This window comes from Cetorhinus maximus, chromosome 9 (genome assembly GCF_964194155.1).
Source record: "Cetorhinus maximus chromosome 9, sCetMax3.hap1.1, whole genome shotgun sequence".
Classification (NCBI taxonomy): Eukaryota; Metazoa; Chordata; class Chondrichthyes; order Lamniformes; family Cetorhinidae; genus Cetorhinus; species Cetorhinus maximus.
In genome coordinates this window covers 89,462,948-89,486,518 of record NC_135887.1, presented here as the reverse complement: position 1 = coordinate 89,486,518, position 23,571 = coordinate 89,462,948, and the positions used below count along the sequence as shown (strand labels likewise).

Below are 23,571 nucleotides of genomic sequence, written 5' to 3'. Positions count from 1 at the left end.
CGTTCAGTACTACACCAGGCAGTGGCTTAATGTACAAGGTTAAGGAGGAGTCAATAATATTTTATTTTAATATACACTTACCATAGTGATCTACCTTTTTAATATTTCTGTGTTTTGATAAAATGTTAAAGGAAATTTAATAAAGTAAATTAAACCAATCCAATGAAGATTGGTAAACTCACAGAAAATATCACAAGCAACAGACGCATGATTAGTTCTGTTAAACATATCTTTTAAAGAAGCTTCTTTTAAATTGAAGGACATGCTGATTGGTATAAATTGGAACTCGATCAGTATTCCAATTAACCAAATCCTTGTTTTACTTTTTTTGTGTGAATCTTGTGCAAATTAGGATGAGCGATGTCAAGTCTAGAAAACAAAGCTCTTCCTATGATAAGAGCAAAAAACTGCGGATGCTGGAAATCCAAAACAAAAATAAAAATGCCTGGAAAAACTCAGCAGGTCTGACAGCATCTGCGGAGAGGAACACAGTCAACATTTCGAGTCCATATGACTCTTCAACAGAACGTCATACGAACTCGAAACGTTGACTCTGTTCCTCTCCGCAGATTCTGTCAGACCTGCTGAGTTTTTCCAGGTATTTTTATTTTTGTTTTGTAAAGCACTTCCTATGTTGGGTACTAAATGTTAGTACTCAGTAATTCCTTGTCAAGCACCTTCTACTCTGCCCAAAGAATGTGCTTTTAGCAAATTGAAATGCTACCATCAGTTTCAGCTCAGAGGTACACTGTATTTGTATTAAAGTGCAACATGTATACAGTGACAGTGTTTTTAATATTTTAAAGATAGATGTATTAATAAAAATAGTTCATACATATTTCAACTCCTATTTAGTTTAAACTATTCCAAAATATGATTAATCTTATCAGTTGCTGAATAAAATACATAATTGAAACTATTCACTAATTGCAGGGGGAGATGGTGGCGTAGTGGTAATGTCACTGAACTAGTCATCCAGAGGCTCAGGCTAATGCTCAGAGGACATGGCTTCAAATCCCACCACAGTAGCTGGTGGAATTTGAATTCAGTTAATAAATCTGGAATATTAAAAAGCTAGTCTCAGTGAAATTAATGAAACTATGATTGATGTTTGTAAAAACCCATCTGGTTCACTAATGTTCTTTAGGGAAGGAAATCTGCCTTCCTTTCCTGGTTTGGCCTAAATGTGACTCCATAGCAATGTGGTTGACTCTTAATTGCTCTCTGAAATGGCCTAGCAAACCACTCAGTTGGACAACAAATGCTGGCCTGTCCAGCGATGCCCATGAAAGAATGAAAAAAAGAGATTACAAAGATCTATCTGTAGCACAACATATGCACTTACCTAAGAAGTCCTCCAGGTGGAGAGTATGCATAACAATGTAGGGTGGGGTACTGGGGTCTGAGCAGGAAAGAAAGAATAGCTGCAGTTCCAGCTCCTAAAGAATGTCCAACCACGACTAATCCATAATATTTGGTCCCTCTTCCCTGGTGGTAAATAAGAGAAGCATAAGCACAGATTTCCCTTTCTGGTTTTGCTGTTTACTGTAATCATAAATGACATATGCTCAGAAACTTGTTCTATCAGTAGATGGCAATACGTGAGTTACTGCTATTTTATTAAGCGATTCAAATAATATTAATTACCTTTTTCTTAAAAAAAACTGTTTAAAGTACCTGATTTCCCAACTTCTACACCCATTGGCTGATAAGCAAAAAAATAGGCGGGATTTTCCAGCCCCTCTAGTGTAAAAACAGGTTGTCATTCCGCCCTCCCAACTTTCATGGTGGGTTGGGTTGCCTGCTTCGCCATTTTGGGAACTGTATTTGCATGTCTTTGCATCTCGTGAACGCTCAGTAAAAAGCCAGCTTACCAGAATCATGCTCCCACTCCAAATCTAACCAACGGCTAATTAGCCTGGTGTGAATCATGACTGGATATAACTGATGTGCACCTGGCGAACTGTACTTCACTCATGACTTGTGCATGCAGCGCTCGCCTACCTTTCATTGCACGGCTCTCACTGCTGCTCCGACTCCATGCCAAGTTTGCTCAGGCAAGGCCAGCGGGAAGGGAAAGGTAGGCTGGAAGGCAGGCACTTGACTAGGGGGAGTGACGGGAAGGTGGGGGGTGTGTGGGAAGGCAGGGGATGAGACTAGACAGAGACAAGGGGCTGGAAGGTACATGCATGACTTTGGGGGAGGGGTGGAATGAGACTAGACAGAGGCAAGGGAAGGGGCTGGAAGGCACACACTTGATGAAGTGTAGGGGGGTGACTGGAGCCTGGGTGGGAAGGGGTAGACAGCGAAACATGCTGTGGGGTGGGTGGGGGTCTGGGGGTGCCATTGAGTGGAGCACTGGAGCGAAGGGGTGGACATATACACACGACTGTGGTGGGGGGGGGGGGGGTGGGGGGCGCGCGCGCAGGGTGTGGTGGTGACTGGAGCACAGGAGGAAAGGGGTGGACAGAGACACATGACAAGGGGGGTTGACTGGAGTACAGGAGGAAAGGGGTGGATGCAAAGGCAGTCCTGCGTCAGTGCATTCCATGTAGTCAGAAACATAGAAACTAGGGGCAGGAGTAGGCCATTTGGCCCTTCGAGCCTGCTCTGCCATTCATCATGATCATAGCTGATCATCCAACTCAATAGCCTGCTCCCGCTTTCTCCCCATACCCTTTTATCCCTTTCGCCCCAAGAGCTATATCTAACTCCTTCTTGAAAGCATACAATGTTTTGGTCTCAACTACTTTCTGTGGTAACGAATTCCACAGGCTCACCACTCTCTGGGTGAAGAAATTTCTCCTTATCTCAGCCGTAAATGGCCTACCCCATATCCTCAGACTGTGACCCCTGGTTCTGGACTCCCCCACCATCGGGAACATCCTTCCTGCATCTACCCTGTCTAGTCCTGCTAAGATTTTATAGGTATCTATGAGATCCTCCCTCATTCTTCTGAACTCCAGCGAATATAATCCTAATCGACTCAATTTCTTCTCATATGTCAGTCCCGCCATCCCAGGAATCAGTCAGGTAAACCTTCGCTGCACTCCCTCTATAGCAAGTACATCCTTCCTCAGATAAGGAGACCAAAACTGCACACAATATTCCAGGTGTGGTCTCACCAAGGCCCTGTACAATTGCAGCAAGACATTCCTGTTCCTGTACTTGAATCCTCTGGCTCTGAAGGCCAACATACCATTTGCCTTCTTTAGTGCCTGCTGCACTTGCATGCTTACCTTCAGCGACTGGTGTACAAGGACACCCAGGTCTCGTTGCACATTCCCCTCTCTCATTTTATAGCCATTCAGATAATAATCTGCCTTCCTGTTTTTGCTACCAAAATGGATAACCTCACATTTATCCACATTATACTGCATCTGCCATGCATTTGCCCACTCACTCAGCTTGCCCAAATCACACTGAAGCATCTCTGCATCCTCCTCACAGCTCACCCTCTCACCCAGCTTTGTGTCATCTGCAAATTTGGAGATATTACATTTAGTTCCCTCATCTAAATCATTAATATATATTATAAATAACTGGGGTCCCAGCACCGATCCCTTTGGTACCCCACTAGTCACTGCCTGCCATTCGGAAAAAGACCCATTTATTCCTACTCTTTGTTTCCTGTCTGCCAACCAGTTTTCTATACATCTCAATATACTACCCCTAATCCCATGCACTTTAATTTTACAAGCCAATCTCTTATGTGGGACTTTGTCGAAAGCCTTCTGAAAGTCCAAATAAACCACATCCACTGACTCCCCCTCATCAACTCTACTCATTACATCCTCGAAAAATTCCAGTAGATTTGTCAAGCATGATTTCCCTTTCATAAATCCATGCTGACTCTGTCCAATTCTGCCACTGTTTTTCACGTGCTCAGCTATTAAATCTTTTATAATGGACTCTAGAATTTTCCCCCACTACCGACGTCAGGCTGACTGGTCTATAATTCCCTGTTTTCTCTCTGTCTCCCTTTTTAAATAGTGGGGTTACATTAGCTACCCTCCAATCTGTAGGAACTGTTCCAGAGTCTATAGAATCTCGGAAGATGACCACCAACGCATCCACTATTTCTAGGGCCACTTCCTTAAGTACTCTGGGATGTAGATTATCAGGCCCCGGGGATTTCTCGGCCTTCAATCCCATCAATTTCCCCAACACCATTTCCCTACTAATAATGATTTTTTCCAGTTCCTCCCTCTCACTAAACCCTGTGTTCCCTAACATTTCTGGTATGTCATTAGTGTCCTCCTTTGTGAAGACAGAACCAAAGTATGAATTTAGTTGGTCAGCCATTTCTTTGTTCCCCATTATAAATTCCCCTGTTTCTGACTGTAAGGGACCTACATTTGTCTTCACCAATCTTTTTCTCTTCACATACCTATAGGGCATGAATGCAAGGGCAGTCCTGGGACTGTGCGTTCCATATAGTCAGGGCCTGACAGTAAAGGCAGTCCTGGGACTGTGCGCACCATGTTACAAGGCTATGCCTGGCACGCATGTCTTGGTCACAGTTCAGGGAGGGGGTGTGCCTGTCTGTGTAGTGTCAGTCATGCAGAGCATGGTGTGCAGGGCATGGTCAGTCCCTCACACGTTTCGGTTCTGGGGGTGGTGCCTTGGTACTGGGCGGCAGATAGCACAGTCACAGCCAGGGGAGACATCTGTAGCCTGTAAATGCGAACTCGTAAGTAAGAAGGAGGCACTCGGTCTCATGGGGAGGGTCTCGGTAGGTCACTGTGCATAGGGCCTCAAGATAGGGAGAGGTGATGTCGACATGGGGCATGGGGACATCCACAGAAAATGGTTTGGGGTAGGACAGAGATATATACAAGAATAATGATGGGCTCCACAGTTAATGGGGGAGTGATTGGAGAGAGGGAATCTTGCACATCATGCTCTTCCAGGATGATAGGAGAGACTTGGACAGTGACGGGGGATGGTTGGTTGGAAGCTGGTCTCTTAATTGAAGAAGGGCATCAACAGCCAATGGAATGACACAGTTTAAAAACAACTGTGGGAAAAAAATCACCATGGGAAGGGTCTGAAGGCTTGTGGCAAGAGTTGACTACTGGACTTTTGGGCCAAATGAAAGGGCATCCTAATAATTACTGGTACAGGACACGGAGACAAGGCTCAGCTGAGAACGTTAGGAAGGTTCAAATGCCAATTGAAGGATTTGGCAACTCAACTCTTGGTGCGCATTCTTGTGAGAATCCATTACGGCTTGGGGCCAAATGTTGATTGGGTTCGAATGATCATTTGTCCCTCTTACAGGAACGTGCAAATGTCAGAAGGATCCAACTGTAAAGGGGCTACGGCTAAAGTACATATGCAAAACGCTCCAAAGATCCCTACCGTCCCAGCTGAGAAGTCCAGACTTTACACAACTCAATGATTACAGTCATTATATTAGTGGGCTCCAGTCTACTCCAAAGAAGGTAGCCTGACCATGCCCTGACTGAGGTTGATAATGACTCACTGTACTCATCCAAATTCAACCTCCTTTGTGATGTGCTGCAATGCCCAGGGCATTGGGGAGGGAAGGTTAAGGGAAACTCAGCTTCCAATGATCTGGGGATGGAATGCCTGGAATGAGGGCAGCCCAAGTGATGCAAGATGATCATCGAGGGTAATGTTCAATCAGGTCTCTGATCAATTTGTTCACAGACATGAGGAGGAGTGAAGAGTCGAGGCAGCAGGCAGCATGGCTCCCATGCAACTGAGGAGGAGAAGAAGGGCCCATCGCCGTCAGGCAGGGCAAACGCAAGAGCATCACCCTGAGGAACATAGGCCATTGGGGCCCCATGTAGACCCAGAAGCTGAGGAGAACAGATCAATTCCACAGAAGCGTTTGGCGTGACCCAGGGTGCACCGAAGACATATCTCATACTTGCAGATGAGCGAGAGACAGTGCTGCAGATGCCTTCGCTTGTCAAGGGATGTGGTGGCTCACATCTGCCACATTCTTCAGGAGGATCTGACGTTGCAATGGACTGGGAGGCCATCCATTGTCAGTGGTTCTAAAGGTGAATGCCGCATTCAACTTTTTTGTGACTGGTTCATTCCAGGACTCCACTAAGGACATCTGCAGAATATCACAATCCTCCACTCATAAATGCATGCGAGAGGTCACCGATGCCATATTCAGTAAAGCACCAGGCTGCCAGAGCAGTGGGATCTGCAGCGATCTCTAGCTTCCCACAGCTGCAGGGCGCCATATACAGCACACACGTAGCATTAAGAACTCCCTGGCAGCAGTCACACTGACTCCTCAATAGAAAAGGCTTCCACTCTCTCAACTTGCAGCTGACCTGTGATCACCAAAGACAGATTATGCAAGTCTGTGTGAGATACCCTGTGAGCTCACACAAATCTTACGTCTTGAGTCACTTGCATGTGCCACAGGTCCTCAGCCCATTCAGGGTTGGCTCATCGGTGATAAAGGCTACCCTAAAAGATGTGACTAATGACACATGTTCAGCGGCTACAGAGTGCTTCACAGGAGAGGTACAATGTGGCTCATTCTGCAACATGCTCCTTGATTGAGCCAAATGGGGAGATGGAGGAGCTGCACGTCTCTTCCGATGAGGAATATGTTGAAAGGGATGAGCGTGATGAGGGTGAAGATGTTGAGGCCCCACAAGAAGAGGCCACAGCATGGGCCAGACTTGGCAAACGTGCTCGTGAAACCCTTATAGCCGCAAGGTTCCAGGATGAAGATGGCTAGCTCACATGAGCCTCTTTCACCTGTGCCCTCCATGTAGGCTCGACATCAAAACCATCTTTACTATCCTCAGCATCTCACTGAAGGACATCAATCTCAGAATGTGTAGTCACAATCTTGTGTGATGATCACCTCATCCTTGGAAGGTTAGGCAGTCTATGGAGCATGTGGCCATTCTATTATGGGATAAGAACTACACCAATACTCACTGTGAAGCAAGCAGACATGGTGCCGTCTTCCCAAGCATTGTGCCAACATTTCACTACCTAAGACAGCCTTCAAGAGGCAGCAGCAGCACTGCAAACCTCAGTGCACTCGTGGCAGTATGCCTGAAGCATTGCAAGGCACCTCAAGGAGTACAATTATCAATCACTGGTTCTCACTTGACTGTCGGAGGACTGATCTGAATCTGGACAGTGGCATCTTTCTACAGGCCATACCTCATGCAAGAATAATGTTCTGGGCTCATCCTCATACTGAGTCCCCAGCATGAGATTGTTCTTTAGGACTCTGTAATCTGTCACCCTCAGTCAGGGGTGTGAACCTGCAAGTCAGGTCAAATCTGTGCACACAAAGAGATCTTCAGCAGCACCATCGTCTTATCATTGACAAGCACACATCACCCAGCCTTTATCTGGAACTTCCCAAGTTCTTATCCAGCATTGCCTTGGCATCTGCCAGTCAATCTCGACACAGCATTTCAGCGTTACTTAGTAAGTTTGTTGATAATAAAGCACACACATCAGATATGCTGGTGCTACGCTCTGATCCCATTTGAGGCCTCCACATTTTCATTCCAGTAGGTTAAGATATACAAAAGGAAGCCTGGGGCACTGATGGCACTGTCACGATCAGATAACCATGTCGATTGCCCTTCAGACAGCTCGCTCAGGGGTTCTGTCAAGCCATGCTAGCCAGACCTTTGGGTGCAAACCAGCATCCTCCCATTTACTAGGCTGGCATCCTACACCTCTAATCTTGCATAGCTGTGGTTATCTAGCAGACATTTCAGGGGTCACCGAGTGCTTGCTAGGTCCATATCTCTGCATCATGCAGGTGGAGAGTGTGAACTACTATAGGAGCGATGTCTAGCTGTAAACGCGGTCATGACATCACGCTACAGGCCGCTATGAACAGTTAAGGTCCCTGACTATTACTTGAAATATAAGTCACATCCAAGCCTGACGGACATTACATGGAGGCCATTGAGAAATGCACGGGGTTAGAATGAGCCGATGTGGGTCGCCATTAAAACATGTAACAAATACCAAGAACAGACTTCAGTGCAGCAGCCTCAGGAGAATAACAAAAACTGTAGAATCTATACTCATGAGGTTACATGATCTGATTCTCTGATGCAAGTCTAAGAAAAGCATTGACCAACCACAATGTTGATAAGGCAACTGGCTTTGCTCATGTCATTGCTGTGGACATAAAGGTGACTCACTGTACTGAGATTGTGCGAAACACCATAGACCTGAGGGACACAATGGGAGATAAGAAAGGAGGGCATTTGTTACACTTGTATGACCTTGGAGCACTGCATCAGATAGAAGAACTAGATGAGACTTTCAGAAAGGCAAAATATATGTACGTGTGTGCAAAGTAAATACAGTGAGTGAACACCCATGCCACCATTGTGCTCTCAGTATTTCTTAATTTTTCTTACCCTATTGCTAATTCTAGGTGTATCCCCGAACTCCGCAGCAGTGGATGACTACTATGTCCAGTAGTCTGTAATGTCCTTGACAGGCGTCCTCTGGTTTGGGTCTCCCGCTGTAGGGCAGGTGCACCCTCCTCGGCCATGTTCCCGGGTCCGGTAGCTGTAGGGCTCCAGCATCTTCTGCTCCTCGGATGTTCGCGATCTGAGCAAGGCCCTAACGGTAAGTCCTGGCTTCTGCACGTTACACTTGTCCAGAAGTGTTTTTGGCTGGCATTGGCGTGGGTGGCGATTCTGATCAGGCCTCACTTTGCATCCCGCTGCACTTTCATGCTGGCGTGAAACAGATTTTTGCCATATTGTCCCCCACCCCCGCCTGCCATGACGCCCGATGCCAATGTGGCTGGAAAATTCTGGCCTTAATCTCCGGAGCGTAAAATTCCGTCCAATATAACTCTATTAAACTTAGCTCAGAGTAAACTCCAGCAGACACAATTATTTAACATTAAGGACCATTTGTAGTGTAAATATTTAAGGAATGAAAGTATGCATTGCAATAGTTATATATTCCTTTCTGGTGGAAAAACACAACGGGAAAAGTGGCCCAACATGGCTAACAAAAGAAATTAAGGATAGTATCAGATCCAAAGAGGAATCATATAAAGTTTCTAGAAAAAGTAGTAAGCCTGAGGATTGGGAGTAGTTTAGAATTCAGCAGAGGAGGACCAAGAGATTGATTAAGAGGGGAAAAATAGAATATGAAAGTAAGCTTGCAAGGAACATAAAAGAGGACTGTAAAGTTTCTATAAGTATGTAAGAAGAAAAAGATTAGTGAAGACAAATGTAGGTCCCTTACAGTCTGAAACAGGAGAATTTATAATAGAGAACAAGGATATGGCAGAGCAGTTGAACAATTACTTTAGTTCTGTCTTCATGGAGAAGGACACAATTAACTTTCCAGATATACTAGGGAATCAAATGTCGAGTGAGAAAGAGGAATTGAAGGCAATTATTACTAAAAAAAAGTGCTGGGGAAATTAACGAGACTGAAAACTGATAAATTCCCAGGGACTGATAATCTACATTGCAGGGTACTAAAGGGGGTGGCCATGGAAATAGTGGATGCGTTGGTTGTCATCTTCCAAAATTCTGTAGACTCTGGAACAGTCCTGGCAGATTGGAGGGTGGCAAATGTAACCCCACTGTTTAAAAAAGGAGGGAGAAAAAAAAACAGGGAATTACAGACCAGTTAGCCTAACATCAGTGGCATGGAAAATGCTAGAGCCTATTATAAAGGATGTGATAACAGGATGCTTAGAAAATAACAATGGGATTAGACAAAGTCAACATGGATTTATGAAAGAGAAATCATGTTTGAGAAACCTACTGGAGTTCACTGAGGGCGTAACAAGCCGTATTGACAAGGGAGAACTAGTGGATGTGATGTATTTGGATTTTCAGAAAGCTTTTGATAAAGTCCCACATAAGAGGTTAGTGTGCAAAATTAAAGCACTTTTTATTGGGGTAACATATTGACATGGATTGGTTGGCAGACAGGAAACAGAGTGGGAATAAATGGGTCTTTTTCAAAGCGGCAGGCGGTGACTAGTGGGGTACCGCAGGGATCAGTGCTTGGACCCCAGCTATTCACAATATATATCAATGATTTGGATGAGGGAACCAAATGTAATATTTCCAGGTTTGCTGACAACACAAAACTAGATGGGAATGAGAGTGGTGAGGAGGGTGTTAATAGGCTTCAAGGTGATTTAGACAAGTTGAGTGAGTGGGCAAATACATGGCAGATGCAGTATAATGTGGATAAGTGTGAAGTTATCCACTTTGGAAGGAAAAGCAGAATGGCAGAGTATTATTTAAATGGTGATAGATTAGGAAATGTTGATATACAAAGGTACCTGGATGTCCTTGTACACCAATCACTGAAAGTAAGCATGTAGGTGCAAGCAGTTAAAACGACAAATGGTATGCTGGCCTTCATTGTGAGAGGATATAGTAAAGGAGCAAGGATGTCTTACTGCAGCTACAAAGGGCTTTGGTGAGACCACACCTGGAGTATGGTGTGCAGTTTTGGTCTCCTTACCTAAGAAAGGATATACTTGCCATAGAGAGAGTGCGAAGGTTCATCAGACTGATTCCTGGGATGGCAGAATTGTCGTATGAGGAGAGATTGCCTGGCTAGGCCTCTATACATTGGTGTTTAGTTTAATGAGAGGGGATCTCATTGAAATGTATAAAATTCTAACAGGGCTGGACAGACTGGATGCGTAGATGATGTTTCCTCTGGCTGGGAGGGGTCTAGGATAAGGGGTCACAATCTCAGGATATGGCGTAGGCCATTTAGGACTGAGATGAGGAGAAATTTCTTCACTCAGAGGGTGGTGGACCTGTGGAATTCTCTACCACAGAGGGCTGTGGAGACCAAGGCACTAAATATATTTAAGAAGGAAATAGATTTCTAGACTCCAAAGGCATCAAGGGGTATGGGGAGAGAGCGGGAGTATGGCATTGAGATAGAGGATCAGCCATGATGATACTGAATGGCTGGGCAGGCTCAAAGGGCCGAATGACCCCTACTCCTGCTTCTATGTTTCTGTATGAACAGTACAAAAAGTGTACTTACAATAATTATAAACTTAGTTACTCTCCTGGAAAGATAATTCTCTGGTGATACCTTCGCCATAAATTGATCCTTGAAATACAGTCACCACTTCTAACATGACAAATGCTAACATGGATTCACTGATTTAGCTCGAGTTGGTCTGTAAATGAGCTGAAGACAAGCAAAGAAAATCCCACAATAAGCAGATTCCACCAGAGCCAGAAAGCTGTCCATAAAGAGTTATTGATCCACCCTTGCCCAGACCCAGTTGTCAATCCCATTATTCCCAAAACAACATAAAAGATGCCCATTCCAATTATTTTGTGACAGTCAGATTTAGCATGTTGCTCAGAGGGCTATCAAGGGCACTATATAATAGATTGACACCAAAATTTCGCAGACATTAGCATAGTAAGCCTTTATTGCTTGCCAGGACCCAGACTTAGATGCACATTAATTCCTTTAGTTGACCATACTGCAAAATATATTCTCGTAGCTCTCAGAGTCAACAGTAACCAATAATCAATTCTGCGTGCGTTGTGACCAGCAAAGAACAATCTCAAATTTAAAACAAAATGCTTTTATTTCTCCAGTGGCTAAGTTAACCTAAAGTGAAGATCTCAACTGCGGTTCCAGAAACCCTACACATAAATACAGACAAATAACTTATCCATAGCTTACTATTTGTTGGTAATGGGTCTAATGTTCATTCTCATGCCAGTGTAACTTAAGTTTATGCACATATGCCTCAAACATGCTTTAAGCATTAGAAAGAAAATCCATATTCTTACTTTAAAACAAACACTAATGGCTGGGATTTTAGAACAGTGTTCTCCATTTATCTCCATAAAATAAATATTAGTCCTGACTGCTATTTTGATTTAAGTAACATACTTGGCATCTGGCGGAAGCTTTTTATTTTGAGTCTCCAATCACGTCACCTGCTGCTCTGATAACATACATTCTAGAACCACAACACTAACAAAAGAATCTAATCATCACCTCTTAACATTCAATGGCATTACTAGCCCTAAATCCCCCACTAGCAACATCCTGAGGGTTACCATTGACCAGAAACTGAACTGGACTAGCCATATAAATACTGTGGCGACAAGAGCAGGTCAGAGGCTATGAATCCTGTGGTGAGTAACTCACTTCCTGACTTCATAAAGCCTGTCCACTATTTACAAGGCACAAGTCAGGAGTGGGATGGAATACTCTCCACTTGCCAGGTTGAGTGCAGCTCCAACAATACTCAAGAAGCTCAACACTATCCAGGGCAATGCAGCCCGCTTGATTTGCAGCCCATCCACAAACATTTATTTGCTCCACCACCAACGCACAGTGTCAGCAGTGTGTACCATCTACAAGATGCGCTGCAGGAACTCACCAAGGCGCCTTAGACAGCAGCTCCCAAACCCAACAACACTGCCATCTAGAAGGACAAGGACAGTAGACACATGGGAACAACACATCTGGAATTCCCCTCCAAGCCACTCACTATCCTGACTTGGAAATATATCTCCGTTTCTTCACTGTTGCTGGGTCAACATCCTGGAGCTCCCTCCCTAACAGCACTGTGGGTGTATCTGCACCACATGGACTGCAGTGATTCGAACAAACAGCCCACCATCACCTTCTCAAGAGCAATTAGGGATGGGCAATAAATGCTGACCTAGCCAGCCATGCCCGCATCCCATGAATGAATTTTAAAAATTGGCTTTAATGGGAGGTAGTGCTTTGTGTGTCTGGATGCACCAACCACCCAGAAAATTCACCAATGACAAAATATGCAGTAATACTTTAATCCAAAGAGTATTTCCCTAACTTTCTTTTTTCTTGCCAATTTTTTGTTGTTTGTTCCTTCAGTTGTGAAGCCATTCATTCTTTGCCGGGTGTGGTTCCATGCACCTTGTCTAAGTGGCAGTTCTTCACATGCAGTTGTCAACAATAATCGGAAGATCACATCAAGCTGAATTACATCCTCTCCCAATAACCATGAACCAGCCCTTCTAGTAAGAGTCCGTGGATAACTATCACGTGTGGCAGCAGTGGTCAATTTTCTCATTGCTAGCACACAACATTTGGGGTGCTATAGGCCTTAAAATAGTGAGGGAGAGAGAGAGAAAGAGTGGGAGGAGCAAATTTGCATGGAAATCAGAGATGTGCAAGAAAAGAGTGGTGATATCGGGAGACTTTAATTACCCAGATATCAGTTAGGATAATGTTAGAGTAAAGGGAAAGGAAGAGGTTGAATTTCTGAAACATGTTCAGGAGAACTTCTTTGGCCAGTATGTTCTCATTACAGCTAAGGAGGAGGCATAAAAACAGGAAGTGCTGGATAAACTCAGCCAGTCTGGCAGGACCTGTGAAGAGAGAAACAGAGTTAACGCTTTGAGTCCAATATGACACTTCCTTGAAACCGAAGAGAGGTCGGGATGTGATGGGTTTTATACTGTTGAGAAAGAGGGGATGGGGCAGGTGGAGCAAAAGAGGCTAAGGATAGGTTAGAGGGTGGGGAGGTTAAATGAGAAAGATGTCATGGAACACAAGGCAAAGGGAGTGGTAATGATAGCTTTAAAGGCACAAAGTGTTGGTCCAGAGTAGCAAAATGAAGGTCAGCACTGTCTGAAAGCAAAATAGCAGAATGTGTTAATAGCTGAATAAAGGTCAGCACTGTCTGAAAGCAGAAACATGAGAACAAGATACAAACTGGTGCTTGGGGGGAAACAAATTCAAAATGGAGAACAGAGTTCATGGTCTGAAATTGTTGAACTCAATGTTGAGGCCAGAAGGCTGACAAGTGCCTAATCTGAAGTTGTCAAAGCCTTGAAGGAGGCATTGCTGGGGCTGGTGCTGCGGAATGAGATGAGTCAAGCGGACCAATAGTCTATAGGGAGAACACTTGGGTAAGAGTGATCATTGTATCATAAAGTTTAGATCAGAAATGGAGAAGAGCACGGAACAATCCAAAGTTGAACTTCTAAATTGAAAGAGGGCTAACTTCAATGTGATGAGAAGGGAGCAAGCCAGGGGAAAAGTTTGACAGGATGAATTGTAATAGAATAATGGGTGATCTTTAAGAAAGAGATGTTTTAGGTACAGGCTAGATACATTCTAACAAGAGGGGAAGGCAGGGGAACCATAACTAGGGCTCCTTGTATGACAGAGGAGATAGAGAACACGATAAAATAAAAATAGAGGGCACGTTATGCACGTCAGTGAATTCTTCAAGCAAGCAAGAACCAGACCAAATAGTATGGCCCAGATCTTCCAATCAGCTGCGCTGCCATGGGAGCGGCTGCTGACCACGATTAAAAGTGTGCCCTTACTTTTTCTCGTCCTTCCAGTTTGAACTTCCTGTCCTGGAGCAGGGATCCACAAGTAGGGCTGACTTGGAGAAGTAGCAGCAAGACCATGCCCCCTTCTGATTTCACCAGCTCAAGTAACTCCCCTTAAGGCCACCACGCTTGTAATGTTAAGTTGTTTTCAGGTTTTTCTTTAACTATTTCTAATGTTTAAGACTTTTAATTGCGGTTATGAGATTGTGGGGCAGGTGAATGTTGTCAGGAGGAGGGTGAGGTGGGGGTGAGCATTTTCAGGAATGAGCATTGTTGGGAGCGGGTTTAAGGGGCTGAGCATTGTCAGGGGTGTGGGGCTGAGCATTGTCAGGGGTGTGGGGCTGAGCATTGTTGGGAACGCAGGGGGGTGGCGTGAGAAGTGTCAGGAGGGGGATTGAGGGGGAAATAAGCAGTGTCAAGATTTTAAGGGGGGAACATTGTCGATGTGTAGGGGAGTGCATTGCTAGGGATGTGGGGGGTGCTTGGGGAAGTGATCAGTGTCAGGGGTGTAGCAGGGGGTAAGCATTAACGATGATGTGAGCATTGTTAGTGATGCAGGGGGAACACTGTCAGCGATGTGAGGGGCTGAGCATTGAGGGGATGGGGTGAGCATTTTTTGGGGACATGGAGGGTGGGTGAGCATTGCTGGGGAATGCAAGGTCGTTGTAAGGCATTGTTGGAGATGCAGGGACGGTGAGGATTGTCAGGGTGGGGTGAGGGGGCGGGTGAGCATTGTCAGGGGCACAGGGGTGAGTGAGCATTGTTGGGGATTTGAGAGGGAACATTGTGGGGGTATGGGGGTATTTTTTAGATCTTGCTAATTGTCATGAAAAGCTGATTACAGGCACAAATTATCATGGGCATATTGAACTTTTTTTAAAAAGATTGTGTGTTTTTAAAGAAACACAAGCAAGAACACTGAGCAAAAGATGGCTGATTGTGTAAAGCGGCCACTTTCTGGAAAATTCTTACGTGGATTATACTGACAGATTTGTCCTGAGATAAGATGGAACGTCGCACCTGAAAAGGTATCTTGGCCTTCTTCAAGCAGAGACTCTCAAAAGCGAGATAGGAAAGATGCAAAAGACTGAACTTTAATCTCCTGTGGTTGCGGAGACAAAAGACTGATAACTACGTCTCAGCTGGCATCTAAAATCCATCTCCTGTTGATTCATATCTCAGAATGTGTAAAGCAGTCGGAGTTCAAAGAAAACAGACTCTGGGCGCCAGACATGGTTTTCCCATAGACGAATACACAGGAAACATAGGTTAAAAAGTTAGCTGCACAGCAGTACTAGTGTGCTGGTGTGCCGTGTGTGTGACAGCAAGAATATCAACCTTGCAGTTGCAGGCAAAGTCTCTCTCTCTCTCTGTTGCTGGAGGCAAGTCAGCAGAAGCCATAATCAAAAAGGAAATAGGGTGGCATCTTCAGCTACCCTGAAGAACCAAGCATCTTCAAACCCACTGCTAAACTGCCAAAGTCAGTTCTACCAGAATCACCCAACTTAACGGCCGCAATGTTTTGCCATCTACTCCTCAGGGACAAGCCAAAGACTGATTTGTATATTTTTAAAACTTTTATTTGGACTCTTAATTTCTCATTTCTGATCTGTGTGTGTGGTGTATTTTTATTTTTTTCAGGTTTTTAGTAACTAATAAACTTACTCTTTCATTGACTCAAGGAAGCCTGGTTAAATTGGCTCCTTCTAAAAAAAATTAACACATTTGGACTGGGAAAAGATATCCACAGGGGAAGGGATCCCTTTTAATTTAACCTAGTTGCAAGCAACCGAGGGGGTTGGATAAAAAAAAGGGAGCCAGCTCATTCCTCCTCACCCAGGAGCATAACAAAATTGGGGTCCCGTTTGGGAAGTTAAGAAACTAGCGGACCTCGCCCTGGGACCGGTTGTAACATAATATAGCTCCTGCTGTTAATCACTATCCTACGTCTGAGAATAACAGTGGGAGAAGGACGGGGTACATTTCTGGGTAAGTATAGGGCATCAAACCCAAGTCTCTGACACTAAGGTCAGTGTCAGGGACATTCTCAGAGGGGCCCAGGCAGTGTAATTCTGCCCATTGGAAGTTAAAGCTTCCTGGGCAAATGCTGCACACGTCCACGGATCAGGACTTCCTCAGGGTTCTGGTGCACAACAGCAGCAAACGTCTCAACATTTACTGCTGTGGCCTCGGAAGATACGTGCCAATAAATTAAGAAGGGAAGTGAGAAGGAAAATAAGACTGATAAAGAGAGAATACAAATAGAATGGCAGTTAACATAAAAGGTAACCAACCAAAAAATCTTCTACTGACATAAAAATAGTGGGTGGGACCTATTAGGGACAAAGAAGGTGATATATGCTTAGAGGTTCAGGACACAGCTAGATTACTTAATGAGCACTTTGTATTGGTGTTTACTAAGGAAAAGGATGCTGACAAAATATCTGTGGAAGTGTTCCAGATGATTTACACTCCCAGTTGCTAAGCCAAGTGGGGCCATAGATTGCAGAAGGCTTGCCATAATTTTCCAACTCTCCCTAATTACTGGAGGTGCCATAGGATTGGAGAATGGCAAATGTGACACACTTATTCAAGAAAGTATTAAGGCCATTCCTAGTACCTCCAGGTCAGTCAGTTTAACATCAATTGTGGGTAAGGTTTTAGAAATAATAATCAGGAAAAAAATTAACAGGCAGTTGGAGAGGTTTGAGTTAATTAAGAAAAGCCAGCATGGATTTATAAAAAGTAGATTGTGACCAACTAATCTAACTTTTTTTTGATTAAGTAACAGAGAAGGTTAGTGAAGGATAAAAATTTGGCTTAAGGGCAGAAAGCAGTGAGTTGTGATAAATGTTTTTTTTTTCATACTGGAGAATGGTAGGCAGTGGTGTTCCCCAAGGATTAGTGCTAGGATCACTGTTTCTTTGATATATATAAGTGATTTGGATATTGGAATACAATGTAAAATTTGAAAATTTTCCAATGATGCCAAACTTGGAGATGTGGCAAACAGTAAGGATGACTGGTGACTGCAACAGGACATTTTTAGGCTAGACAAAGAGGCACAAGACCCATGAGATGTAGGAGCAGAAGTAGACCATTTGGTCCATCGAGTCTGCTCCACCATTCAATGAGATCATGGCTGATCTGATAATCCTCAACCCCACTTTCCTGCCTTTTCCCCATAACCCTTGATTCCCTTATTGATTAAAAATCTGTCTGTTCAGCCATGAATATACTTAACCCAGACCCAGCCTTTACAGCCCTCTGCGGTGAAAAATTCCACAGACTGACTACCCTCTGAGAGAAGAAATTCTTCCTTACCTCTGTTTTAAATGGGCAACCCTTTACTCTGAGATAATGCCCTCCAGTCCTAGACTCTCCCACAAGGGGAAACTTTTCAGCATCTACCCTGTCAAGCCCCCTAAGAATCTTATATGTTTCAATAAGGTCACATCTCATTATTCTAAATTCCAATGAATACAGGCCCAACATACTCAACCTCTCATAAGAAAATCCCTCCATACCCGGAATTAACCTAGTGAACCTTCTCTGGACTGCCTCCAACACCAGTATATCTTTCCTTAGATAAAGGGACCAAAATTGTTCACAGTATTCTAGGTGTGGTCTAACTAGTGCCTCGCTTAGTTTTAGCAAGACTTCCCTATTTTTATACTCCATTCCCTTTGAAATAAAGGCAAACATTCCATTTGCCTTCCCTATGCCTGTTGAACTTGTATGTTAGCTTTTTGGGATTCATGCACAAATTCCCAAATCCCTCTCTGCTGCAGCCTTCTGTAGTCTTTCTCCATTTAAATAATATTCAGCTCCTTTATTCTTCCTGCCAAAGTGCATAACCTCACATTTTCCCACATTATGTTCCATCTGCCAATTTTTTGTCCACTCACTTAACCTGTCTATATCCCTCTGTAGACTGCTTGTGTCATCCTCACCACTTGCCTTCCACCTATTTTTGCGTCATCCGCAAACTTGGCGATAGTACATTCACTTCCCTCATCTAAGTCATTTATATATACTGTAAATAGTTGAGGTCCCAGCACTGATCCCTGTGGCACTTCACTAGTTACAGGTTGCCATCCTGAAAATACCTCCCTTATCCCAACTCTCTGTCTTCTATTAGCTAGCCAATCCTCTATCCGTGCTAATATACTACCCCCCCAACACCATGGGGCCTTATCTTATTAAGTAGCCTTATGTGCAGTACCTTATCAAATGCCTTTTTGAAATCCAAATATATTACATCTACTGGTTCCCCTTTATCTATCCTGCTTGTTACCTCCTCAAAGAATTCTAATAAATTTGTTTGGCATGATTTCCCCTTCATGAATCCATGCTGACTCTGCTTGATTAGATTATGTATTTCTAAATGCTCTGCTATTACATCCTTTATAATAGACTCCAACATTTTCCCAATGACAGACGTTAAGCTAACTGGCCTATAGTTACCTGTGTTTTGACTCCCTCCCTTTTTGAATAAGGATGTTACATTGGCTGTTCTCCAATCCTCTGGGACTTTTCCAGAATCTAAAGATTCTTGGAAGATTACTACCAGTGCATCCACTATTAGTATAGCTACTTCCTTTAATACCCTAGGATGCAACCATCAGGTCCAGAGGACTTATCGGCCTTTAGCCCCATTAGTTTCCCTAAACAAGTAGCATGTGGAATTTGACACAGAGAGGTTCATTTTGGCAGGAGGGATAAGGGGAGGCAATATAGACTTAACAGCACAGTTCTAAAGAATGTGAAGGGACAAAGAAACAGAGGGTTCATGTGCATAGTCATGGAAGCTGGCAGGACATATTGAGAGGATAGTTAGCACATTATATGGGGTTTTGGGCTTCATAAACAGAAGTATTGTGCACAAAAGTAGGAAAGTTATGTTGAAGCTTTATAAAACTCTGGTAAGTCCACAACTACAGTGCTGGCATCCATTTCTGGTCAGCACACTTTAGGAAGGATGTGAAGGTCCCTTAGCGAGTGCAGAGGAGATTTTACAGAATTGTTCTAGCGCTGGGAGCAGTTAGTTGCAAGGTTAGGTTGTTCTCCTTGGAGCAAAGCAGGTAGAGGGGAGATCTGTTCAAGGGATACAAGATTGTGACAGACTTAAGATAAGGCAGACAAAGAAAAGGTATTCTCATTAGCTGATGGTATAAGGACTTGAGGACACAGATTTATGGTTTTGAGCATGACATATGGAGAAGATGTGAGGAAGAACCTTATTGCGCAGCAAGTGGTAATGTAACCAATAGAAATGGAGACGCTGAGGAAATTGGATAGGCATTTGAGGAAAAAGAACTGGGAGGGCTATGGGGATTGAGCGGGGAATGGGTTGCTCTACAGATAGCTGGCATGGACTCAGTTGGCTGAATCGCCTCTTTCTACACTGCAATGACTCCAAGACTTTACTCCTTTCAACGATATTCCTTCATTATTTCACCAAAGCACCATGCATTACTCCTAAGGAGATTCAATGAGTGTCCAAGACTCTGCCCTCATTATTTTACAAATGGTAAAATTAGGTTCCTGGTTGAGATGATCTCTGATCTTCTCTTCTTATGTCTGGGAGTGGAGGAGAGAAGAATGCCAATACAATCTGGATGACACAATTATAATTAGGAACTTGCCTTTATGGAGAGCACTGACTTGAACTCTCATCTCGCTATTCCATGATACTGCATCTAAATCTTGTGAGTTGCTACTCGTATTTTTAATGCAATCTGTAACACAACTCTGCGTCATTAAAGTTATCGAAGCAAATTGCACTGGCTAAGGATCACAGCATTTAGCAATGCAAAATTCAATGGAAAATTTTCCAAAGCCATTGGGCAGATTTGCACTAAATGCGGTAGCGGGCGGGAAAAGGACATTTTACCTACCGGCCACAATGGCGGCTTTTCACACTGTATTGTCCCATTCCCAATGTGTTCTGCCTCATTAATAATTCATTACCGGGAAACACACCAGGTCACTGGTAGGGCAGCCTCTGATTCACCCATCCTGCCGTCATCTCAGGCCTTCAGTAAACTACGTGCCATATTTAAAGGCCGTCCAGTCACAAATCAAGCACTCTTCAAGGGATAGGAAGCTGCAGGGAACTGATGGCTGTCAAGTTTAGCGACGCCTCCCTCGAGCACCTCCTGGATGCAGTACGCTGTGATGTCCTCTACCCCCGTTCTGGGCGAAGACTAGCAAGGAAGATCATCAATCCAGCACGGGTGACGGTGGCAGCGGTGGTCAGTGCCAATGCTCTGCAAAAGAAGACAGCCATCCAGCGCAGGAAGAGGGTGAATTCTCTTATCCGTTCTGCCAGAGTATGTCACTCTTCTCATTATTCTCAACTCTCGCACTCACAAAACCATCACAGTTCCACAGGGATCTCATACCTCAAGGGGCAACACCACCATCTCTCACACACGCCCTTACACCTCCAACATGCTCACATCCTCTGGAGCTTGCGTTCTCATCCCATCAACATCACACGAACATTCCACACAATGCCATGCGTCCTGCTCACATCCTCTCCATCTGTTTTCTTGCAGGAGAGGCTGGCTTGCAACAGCAGGGAGTGGTCCCAGGCCGGGAGTGGAGTGGCCCACATTAGACCCCTCACTCACTTTGAGGAGCGTGCCATCGTGCTGGGTGAGGATGTGGATTGTGCCTGTGGTGAAGGTGAGGTCGGCAGCGAACACCCAAATGAGAATCCTGCACCACAGCTTCCCTTTCTCAATGCAACTGTGCGTGCTCTCTCCCCTGCTTTTGACTCTGCTGCCATGCACTAATCATCTCAACTTTGGATCACAGAGAACCATGCCAAGCAACACCCTCAGCCAGCCAGTCGCTCAACTCCATCCAGGTCCTCACCTCCAGCTAAGAGGATACTTCCTCCATTGAAGTGTTGGAAATAAGCAACCTGGAAGACCCATCACAGTGCTCACTCACTCCCTCCACCAGCGCAAAGACACACACCTCGGTGGGACCTAAATCTAGAGCAGGCTCGAGTTCACAATCTGGTGGTCACTGCATGGTCCACAGCAGGAGGAGGCAGGTTCAGCAGAGCTCCCTAACACTTGGATGACTACTGGAGAAGAGGCATGTGTGAGGTCCTAGTCAGATGGCCACCTTCTGGATTCGGACTTTCAATTCAACGTGGAGAGTCAGCAGAAGGCGGGGGAAAATCACATAGAGCAGTTGGAAGCCCTCAAAAGTGTGGCACGCGAGTTGGAGGAGTGTGTCTGCCTGCTCTCTGATGAAGTGCTGCCCACACGTGCGCATATGGAGGTCTCCATGGGAAGGATGGCGAATGCCATGGAGACCCTGGTCCAGCAGAAAGTGGAGATGTGCGCAGATCTGCACTCCATCATCGTAGCCATGGGTGAGTTCTTGCAGTGGCAACGTGAGAGGGAAATGGGGCACCTCAATGTCCCTCCAGGTGCTCCTTCCCTTCAAGAAGTCAGACGGAGCGCTCGGGCACCCGAAGGGATGAAGAGTGGCAGTTAGACACCCCTGAGTCATCCACTCAGGAGTCTCAGAGGGCGTCCACTCCCTCCAAGTCCCCTTTGCCCGTGACCCCCACCACATCTGTCTCTGTCACCGCAGAGGGAGCAGCTGGCCCACAGGAGGACAGCCATAGCAAGCCAGGGCCTGCTTCTCGGTTCTCCAGAGGACCCACGCCGAAGTCATCAGAGGCAACAGGGCCAACCATTGCACAGGCTGTCTCCACCCCTCCTGTGGATATCAGGGCAACACCTGGAAGAATTGTTAGGTCTAGAAAAGTTAAGAATTTCCGATCACAAGTGCTTGCACATTTTGTCACTTTTTAATCTGAAACTATATTCACTTTCACTGAGTAATGTGTAATGGCGTCTTTCAGCTTCATTTACAGGCTTTGCGAGTTCTCCCCCTGCATCCCCCCACCCCACTAGCAGTTCAGCTGCACATAGCCGGCCCATGAGTAACTGTGGAGGGAGAGTTGTGTGTGTGGCAGGGCCTTTCAGAGCCTTGTGCAAGGACTCTCCCATACACACGGAGCCTTCCTCCAACACTCTCATCTCAAAGTCCCGAGCATTGAAAATGCTGCCTCTGGGGTTCTCTTTCAGTTGTCCATTTGAGCTGACCTACATCTCTGTTCACCCACTAATCGCACTCCCATGTAGCACCTGTACCCACCCAACACGAGACGCCTCTAACTTTTGGTTTCAAAAGCATGGTTATTGTAAGGTTTGTTTTCAGCTGTCCGGTCCTTTCCCCTAGCCCAGTCACCCATGTCCTTTCCTCCACTGCTGTTGATCCCCCTGGCATCACCTTCCACCTCCCCATCGTCAACTACCAACCAGAGCCCTTTTCATTCCAGGATGTCCAAGTGAACGCACATGTTCTCTATCCTCCCGAGAATCCCAGCGCCATCCACATTGAGCACCTCAACCTCCTCTTTCTGACCCCTAGGGTCCTTGTTGCCTCCAAGTTCCCAACAACACCCTCGCTGTCGCTCCTACCGCTGCCTTTGCGCCCTCACCCTCCCACCCTACGGCTCACTCTGCCCTCTCTCATACTCATCATTCCCTCCTACCACGCCCAACCTCAGTTCGCTCCCCAAGAGGCAGTCCTCGACTCCACAGACCCCTCCCTTGCATGTTCACTTGGACATCACACCCCTCCTCCCTTACTCCCTCTTCCATCCTCGCTCCCTCCTCCACCCTTACTCCTTCCTCCCCCGGACTCCTTCCTCCCCCTGGATTCCTTCCCCACTCTGGACTCCTTCCACCTCCAGACTCCTTCTACCTTCTGAACTCCTTCCCTTACACCTACCTCCCCAGCTGCCACATTCTCCCCCATTACACCTTCCTCCCCACATACCCCATTCCCCCCTCCCAGCCTCACCCAACCCCTGACACTTTCGCCACCCCCCTGACACCTTTGCTCCCTGCCACTCCCAACCTCACCCCACTGGTACATCTTTGGGAAACGCGGCCCACAATTGACAGGTGGAGCGGGCGATCGCAAACTTGTTTCACGACAGCGTGAAATTGATTTTTGGCCTTCTTGCCACACTGTCCGCTCACGCTCGCCATGACGCTAGATGCCAACAGGGATGGAAAATTCCGGCCATTGTCTCTGGACCCCACTCCAAACTCCTTTCTCTCGCCACCAATTCCATCCCTCCCCCAGTAACTGTCTGAATCTGAACCAGACTATT

At 45.4% G+C, this 23,571-nt stretch overlaps 1 protein-coding gene across 9 annotated transcripts in view; it reads right to left on the bottom strand.

Annotated features, from left to right (window-relative positions):
• dagla (diacylglycerol lipase, alpha) overlaps positions 1 to 23,571 on the bottom strand; it is a 485,173-nt gene that overhangs the window by 64,945 nt on the left and 396,657 nt on the right. For all 9 annotated transcript variants that reach the window (XM_078549077.1, XM_078549076.1, XM_078549078.1 and 6 more), the window contains one exon: positions 1,346 to 1,488. In XM_078549077.1, the coding sequence (XP_078405203.1) occupies positions 1,346 to 1,488 (143 nt within the window). The remainder of the gene's footprint in view (positions 1 to 1,345; positions 1,489 to 23,571) is intronic.